This window comes from Cariama cristata, unplaced genomic scaffold, assembly GCF_000690535.1.
Source record: "Cariama cristata isolate BGI_N322 unplaced genomic scaffold, ASM69053v1 scaffold900, whole genome shotgun sequence".
In the NCBI taxonomy this organism is placed as follows: Eukaryota; Metazoa; Chordata; class Aves; order Cariamiformes; family Cariamidae; genus Cariama; species Cariama cristata.
In genome coordinates, this window is record NW_009593841.1 from 3,814 (window position 1) to 12,139 (window position 8,326).

The window sequence follows — 8,326 nt, forward strand, 5'->3', positions numbered from 1 at the left end:
TAAAGCTAGACTCAAATTGCACGTATTTCTTGTCGCGTGCTTGCTGTGACATACTTTACTGTGTACCTTATGTGAATGTTGTTATATGCGCTATTAATTGATTATATTTTAAATGTTATCTCATCGCACTGATAGATGAACAGGATAAAAAAAGTACACCTCCTAGGTATCAGGCATCTCATTAATAATATAGCTGGCCTCTTGTACACTTTAATACACGGTTATTTATTAGAAGCTTGTTGATTACACCTTGAAGCTGAATATCTGTGAATGGACTGCGATCTCATGAAAGATGCTGGGTCAGTCACCGTGGCAAACGAAGTCCAAAGGGGTGTGCTCCTCAGCTGTCAGCCTGAGGGGGTTAAAAGGATAACTAAACTCAGTCTGCCAGGCTAGGTAATCTTTAACCTCCCTCCTGGGGTCCCTAAGGGTCCCTAAGGGTCCAGCCGGCAGTGCTGCTCCGTCTAGCGCACAGAGCTGTTAAGGTAAGCACAAAACTACTCGGTTCTACCTATTTTGTGTAGTATTCTACAAGTACCATCTCTGTACAAATGCTGAAGGCTGTAGCTGGCTGTGGAAACAATTCTTGATTGAATCCACGAGGTAAGCTATTAAATACCAGGCATGGTGCTGTTCCACCTTGCAGTACATGTATGCCATTGAGTGACACAATTCCTTTTACTCAATTTTTACTCACCTGCTGTGATTTTTAATCTTTACAGCCTGTCCTAACTGACAACCTAGGACTCACTTTAAAAAGCAGATGTCAAAAGAAAAAATTTGGAGCAAAAGGGTCATCTAACCAACTAGCTTATCTTTCACCAACCCAGGAATAAAGCCTTTGAAAGAAAAAAAAATCAAGAGCCTACAGTGGTGTCACAGGCAGGTGTTGCACATCCCATGTGTTTCTCTTCCGAGAGCTCTCCCTCCGTCCTGTTTGATGTGTCAATGCTGATGGCCTTTAGCTGTAAGTTTTCATTCTATGGTAAAACTGCTGTTTTCTCCTCAGAAGCGCAAGTCACGAGCAGATAGAGGCAGAAGAAGTGTTTGCTTTACATTTCAGGGACCCTAGAGTCGATTCCTGCCCTCCCGCCCTCTCCAGCTGTCCCATCAGCTCTGCACCTGGGAATTCGCACTGCGGTCAGTGTTATTCCAGCAGAGGAAAGCTGGACAAATGAGGTGAAACGGCAGGAGAAAAAATGCAATTTGAATCATTCTTTGATGTTTTTCTGCTCTGTGCTACCAACCAGCCTGGTACCTGGTGCCAGGTACCCTGGGTTGGTGATGCCCTTTGTGTTAACCCGTATCACCGTGCTGCACAAAGCTAGGTCTGATCCGAGGTGCATTCCTCATTGACAAAAATCCTGGGAAGCCGCTTTTAGTAAACCTAGAGAATCCTTCCTACTCCATATGTAAGTGACATTTCTGTCATCATCTCCTATGATGCTTGCTGGGATTTCATGAGATGCAAATCAGCACTTGAAGATAATTTAAATTCAAGTGCATGCTTAAGAAAATTATTATTTTTAAAAATGAAAGGACTTTTTTTTTCCTATGTGCTGCCACTTTGAATGACCCAGAATTATTTACACTGCGTTATTGGAAATATCACTGTAATCTTAGCTGGGGATTGTGTCTCCATCCTTTTCTTCATCTTCCATAATCACTGTTTGCTTTTCTTCTGTAAGCAGCTTAGTGCCTTAAAAACAGAAAGACACACACACAAAAAAAAAAAAAAAAAAAAAGAGAAAAAAAGGAGTTGATTTAAAATATTACTTCTTTAGAAAGTATCAGGATAAGAAATTTTTTTCCGTCCTCTCTAATTTCTTGATCCTAATGTAGTTTTCCAACATCATGGGAGTTACTCCTCATTTATTTGTGGCACATCAGTCTCCTGATATTTAGTGAATAAGAATTGGATCACTGCATTTTTAGCTAAAGTTATCAGGCACTCTTAAATCCACCATATTTCTGCTACCGATGAAAAGAGACACTGAAGTTTCACCTGGGAACCTGTTTGTTAAAAGGGTTTGGGAAGCTAAAAAAAAAAGAGCTTGCATGATGAGATAAATAACACTGTGATTAATCTTTGTGACTGAGCTTATATGAATGTGTGTATGTTTCTATATGTGTATAGCAATATTACTTAGATTTTGCAAATGCAGATGCCAAAAGAGACAAATGTTAGAATACCCACGTGCCAAGTGCCATCCCCACTGAAGTTACGGAGTATCAATAAATTGCAAAAGCAGCCAAATTAAGATCAATGTGAAAACAGACTCAGGCTGTGGATCATACCTTCCACAAATCTCTGTCTCTCCCCCCTTCTCTCTGTCTCTCTTTCTCTTTCTTTCTCTTATACTTAAACCAGTAAGTCCACCCCTTACGGATCTTGAGGCTTTTATGTGATACCAAGATACCACAATTACTAGAACTGCTCTCTTCATTAGAAATTAAATTGAGTGAAGAGAGGACAATGCGTTGGGTTCTTGATCCCTGTTTTAACAGATTGTCTTGGTTTTGCCCATTCCCGTTCAAAAACAAGTGGCCTGTAAGATATATTTTATGCCCACATTCCTTGGTGTGGAGGTTAACATCGTCTAAAAACAGAATGAGGGTTACCATTGTGTCGAGACCAATGAAATCTCCCCCTAATTTGGTCTCCTACTGTTTGCTCTCAGTCTGTGCTAACCAGCGGAGTTGTTCTGTCCAACCGACCTGTTTTGCTTCTTTCTGCATCGAAAGCCCTCTCACAGAGAAGGCTTTCAGTCTTGGCGAGGTCTGAAAATAGAGCAATCCCACACAGGAAGATTTTCTTCAACTTTGGAGTCTTTTCAAGAGGTGATGAATTAATGAAAATATTAACCTATACTGCCCTTCATTTAAGTTAGCTCCCGCTTCATTTATATGCAGTTCTTGTGAACTAGCTGGTTTCAGCGGGACCATGAGATAAACTGAAAGACATGAATGAATATTATTTTGAAACACAAAGGACTTCATTTGTTCAAGCAGCAGTTGAGTAACCACCATTGTTAACTGCAAAAAATGATGCCATTTTATGGACATAGATGTAAATGGTGTTGTTCCCCACCCAGACTTCTATTCATATGGACAACTTAGGCAAATACAGATAATTATTTTTTTTCCCCCTGTTCTCTTTGGGGTTTGGGTTGTCATTTTTTTTAGGGGGGAGTGGGTTATTTTGTTGTCGTTGTTTTCTTTGTGGAGCATTTGAAGAAAGAGGAAAGCATAACTAAAATATGAAGCTACAATGGATCATTTGATGAGAGCGAACCTGTTTTTTGGGTAAACTCGGGAATAAGAGATCAAGAATGTAAGCTAAATAAAGCTGTGCTGTGCTTTATGATCATGTCTACTTTTTTAGATTACGAAGTGATGAAGGACAAGTATGTTTATGCAATTCTGCTGGCCTGGTTATAGCACATAGACTAGCCCTTTTGGAGCAGATGCTAGAGACAGCTGGAAGGTAGCGGCCAAGCAGAGGTGCCCAGCTCTCAGCTGGACCCACATCAGCAGCGTGCCAGGTGCTTACCACAATCAATAGCGTCATTATCGATGGGTCGCTTTGGTGACTGATGAACTCCAAAGGCTTCCAGTAGAGTTCAGGATTCAAAGCTCAGAAGAGGAGGTAGCCTACAGCTGCAGGTTATTAACTTCCAGACCGTGGACCACCAGCTATTTCAAGGATAACTACATGCCTTTAAGATCAACCTTTTAATGCAAAATGGCGGAAAGGGGATACAAATGGGATGTCAAAGCTAGAGTTATTTCTAGGACACTGGGAAAGGATTTATTTTTTCTTTGATACAATGCCGCTGATAGCTTGTGGAGAAAGTGTGCTTTACCGAATGCGGTTTGGGAATTCTGGGTTTAAAGGACTGAACAGGGTGTTGGATTTGGGGAACATTTGTTAGTCAATCTTTCTCTGTTTACTCTTTAAGTAAATCAGTTAGCCTCCCTGCCTCTGTTTTCCCAGCTGTGTGTATTATGAAATGCAGGCCTGTTTTAAGGATTGATGGGTTGTTCTGTTAATGTCTGCCAAGGGATTTGACTGAAGAAAGGAGAGTAGAAATGCAATGCAGTTATATTTTCCCAACAGAACTTGCAACTACTTGCAATTTTTAGGTAGAGACAAGGAGCTCAAAGGCTCACAGAGGCACGAGACCTTCTGTTAGGAAGCTCAAACATAGGCAGAAGAAGAAGTTGGCTTAAATCAACCATTTGCCAGATGCCACCTGGATCTAAGGCACTTCTCCTGGGTTATAAATCAGAAAACCACCAAGATGGCACCGGTTCTACTTGACCACCTTCGGACAACTCCTGCAGCTGGGTTGGGAGAGTATTGGTGAGCTCCGGTCACATCCCTTGCACAGGAAAGCAGCAAGAGGTGACACCAAACTGCTGTGCTTCTTCTACGGCACTCGGAGGTTTTCACTGGGGAGTGATGTTATCCTAAAGGAGATGCCTTGACTGGTTTTCTAGGGCATGAGGGAGAATGAGGGTTTGAAACTGTGGCTTTAGAAGTTATCTCTGATCTGATTAAGAAACCCTAAAGCAGCCACATTGCAGGAACCACGTTCCCATATTTACAGGAGTATTTATATTCTTGTTCAAAGGCACAGGCCTGAAGAGCTCTCAGAAATACTTCAGTTAGTTGAATATTGCTAAGTGGGGGTGGCAGTAGTGTCCCAGAGCTGCGTACAGGCCTTGGGTCAGATTCAGATCATTGACTGTCAAGTCAGAGGGGAAAAAAAAAGGCCATTAGAATTGTGTTTGTATTTCGTCTTCTGGTCTAATCCCTTCAGAAAGACAGGGTGTTGGCTGACTGGAGGGAAGCTGGCCACTGGAGAAGACCTCTGCTCATGGCTCATTTGTACGCACGTGGCACGACGTTATTTGAGCCACTTCAGTAGGAGTTTGAAGGTTGAATACGTTTAGAAGTCTGACCCTTTAGGGGAGGGTTTTGTGATGCCCAGGCTTAGACATTCAAGCTGGCTAAAGAGTGATTTCCTTGGTCTCCTTCTGCAGACAACAGGTAGCCATGGGTTCCTCCAGACAATAGTGTTCAGATCCTAAGTTAGCGGCCTCCTCTCTGTACCTGCTTTTCCCACTTGGATTGGGTGTTTGCAAGGTGTAAAACTGATCATAATTCTCACTTGGATCATGTGCCGTCCGGTAGATACCATTGATTTTCATCACTTTGTACGGTCTGTTTGACTTGCTTTTATTTGCAATAGAAAATCTCTCTGGCCACCCAAGAAGGAGAGGGATCATCCTAGACTGCTCAGAACCAGCTGGTCAAAACGGAGAGAGAGAACACAGCTGCCATTTTTAGCTACTTTTACAACAAAGCTATTCGTGTGGACAGCTGTTTAAAAAGATAATCTAGTAATTAGGCTCTGTTACTGCAAACAATTAAGTGGAGTTTTTTGAATTGGCGTTTGGAAGGGTCTGGAGGGGAAATGTTAGAAACGGGGACAATCCTCGTTAGCAGGTCGTACGGGATACACGCGGCACCGAATGCGCTGCTTACAGCAGCAATGCCAATAACGGGGAGACAGGGACAGAAAGGCCTGTCTATATTTATTTAGCACACGTAGCCCTGCCGGGGCTTCTCAGGTCTCCGAGCCTATAATTCAGGTTCTGTTTTACACGGCAGTTCCGCAAGAGCTCTGTTTGTTTGTGCTCTGTCTGCTACCTGATGGGATAACCCTGAAAGTAAACAAGTAGTAAATATTGGGCCAGCCCTCGGCCACAATGAGTCACTTTTTCATAGCAAGTGATGGAGCTACCGCTGGCCCTGGATGTTGGTGTGTATAGTGAAAAGAAAATATGCATCCTTCGAGTAGGCAGGGAGTGAAATTCAGGCATTCAAGCACAGGGGTTACTTTGCCCCAGATACAGGCACAAGTCTGCCATGGGTGGTCAATCACTGGAAAATAGACCCAAAATACAAGATCTGGAAAAGCAGTCCGGAGGGAGAGGCAGCATGGAGAAGGCTGCTTCGAATCCATGCTGAGTGCTGGAAGATGGCTTCACCGGCAGGGAAGAAATTGCCATTGGAGGTATGATTGAAAACAACTGAAAATTGCGCTGGTTTCTATCATCATTTTCCCAACAGCAAATGCACACAGTTTGAAATTTGTCACACATTTGAAGGTCACTGTGTTTTATTTTTTCCCCTTGTCTTGTCTTGCCTTACCTTTCGCCTTGCCTTTCCTTTCCCTTTTCCTGTTGAGTTTTGAGTTTTTTGATTACCAGATCATTAGAGGATTGTAACGTATTTCTGTTACCATGTAACTTGCATTAGGTTATTGTTGCTTTGAAAGTTACTAAAAGTTAAAGAGGAAGTCTTCATGGGAGGCAAGAGGTGAAGACCCTTACAATGGTTCTTATTTCTCTCTTCAGTGCCTACTTGAGCTAGTTAAAGCTAGGGTGGAAACATGAAGTAGTAAGTGACTAGCTGCCTATCCAACCAGGGTGTTGTTGAGAGAGATCAAGGAAATAATTCACTTTTGCTGCATCCTTTTAGCTAACAATTACATTTAAACCAAACAAGAGTCAAGCCTCTCAGCCTCGCCATCACACATTTTATCTTTGATTTCTATCGTCAAACGTGTTTCGCTTTCAGATTCTCCTTCTCTGTGTGTACCCAGAAGTGCAAAGGACGTACAGCATCTTCAAAAGTGCTACAAATGGCCAAGGGCAACTTTTCTTGGGAGTGTTTTTGCACCGATCCAAATAATGTCTTATCTCTCCTCCACAGTCCACAGGAAGGGCAGACTTCAAGTATAATACACAGGACTAATATTTATTGCAAATGGTTTGATAAATTTTGCCTCTGCTTCTGTTTCTGAATCAATCCCTAAAAGACTATGCTTTTTTTTCTCACCTAATTTATTTGTCAGGTGGAATTCCAGGTAATTTGCTGGATAATTTCCTCCACCAATTATATGAGCAGTCCTTTATCAGTACTCTATGTTAAATATTTCAAAGTGGAGCATTTGTAGTTGGGCTCAGAAGTTGTATGATAGATTTCATTTCCCCCAGCAAACGTTTGGACCAGGTTTCCAGTGACTCAGAGCAGCTCTGATGCCACAAGCCATTGGGATGCTTGAGTTCAACGAGCAAATAAAAAATGTATTTTCCTTGGGCAGATCAATATGCAAGACACTGGTATTCACCATGCTTGCTGTCATGATCCTGCAAACTTAGTCATACTCCTCTCTGCTTTTGGGAGCCTTGTACTGATTAAATGAAAAAAGTTCTTACACAGGTTTAAGTCAGTTATGAAGGCTCAGATTCACAAAGAAGGGAGATATCTACAAATACAGGTGCCTATTTGGATTGATGAAACCATTTGCACACCTTATAATTATTAGGTGTACAGGAAATTCCATTCAAAGTGTATCTGAAACTCAGGTACTTCATGTACTGAGCTGTTGCTTAGTCACTCAGGGCCACGGTATCTGTCTCGGGACCTCTCACTGCTCAGGAGTGCCGGCCCCCAGCAGAACTGATTCATACAAGAGGTTCCTAAGGGAACTGTGCTTTCCAGTTTTGGCGCTAGTTTTGGATCTGGCGTTTGTTTGGGTTTTGTTCATCCGTTTGTTCCTCAAGTCATACATTTTTTTGCTCCATTCTGTGATCTAGAAAGGTCTAGTGCACAGCATACAAGCTTGCACTGGCTTCTGCGTCCCTACCTAGCGCTGGTAATTAACACCCACACAGTGCTTTACATCTTTGGACTTGATGATCTTTGAGGTCTCTTCCAACCATAATGATTCTATAATGATTCTATGATCTTTGAAGAAATATTGGTGATTTGAGGCTCTTCTGTGAAAGAGGAATGTGGGAAATGCAACAAAGGGTCTTAGGACCAAAACATGGCTGGCTGACTTCATATGGTCACCAAGCAAATTAGCTGCTGCACTGCCTGTTATGCCAGAAGCACGGCACTGTTTTTAAGATGCTGTTAAGGAGAAGTTCATCCCAGCTTGCTTTCCTCCGTGCATGTTGGTGACTGTGCAGTTAAGGGGACAGCTTTGCTCCAGGTTGTTGGAGGCAGCGTGGGTCACTTTAGTGCCAGTGACCCAAAAGTTCTCATGTGCTCGGGTTTGAAAAGCAGGGCAGTAGTTGTCATTTCACAAAAGTAGGATCACGTTGGCAAGAGATAATCAAGTGACCTAATGTCTTGTCTTACTCCCCTTCCCTTCTATCCCCAGAGCACGAGCAGGGGATATGGAAAAGACTTTCCATGAGCCACCACTGCCGTTAAATACTTTGACCAAGTAGGTCCAGTTCA

At 42.5% G+C, this 8,326-nt stretch overlaps 1 protein-coding gene across 1 annotated transcript in view; it reads right to left on the minus strand.

The window, feature by feature from the left end:
• Positions 1 to 1,395: 1,395 nt before the first annotated feature.
• The window catches only part of PPP1R17 (protein phosphatase 1, regulatory subunit 17), a 10,776-nt gene continuing 3,845 nt past the window's right edge, over positions 1,396 to 8,326 (minus strand). The window contains exon 4 of the mRNA XM_009695603.1: positions 1,396 to 1,699. Within this exon, the coding sequence (XP_009693905.1) occupies positions 1,620 to 1,699 (80 nt within the window). The 3' untranslated portion in view covers positions 1,396 to 1,619. The remainder of the gene's footprint in view (positions 1,700 to 8,326) is intronic.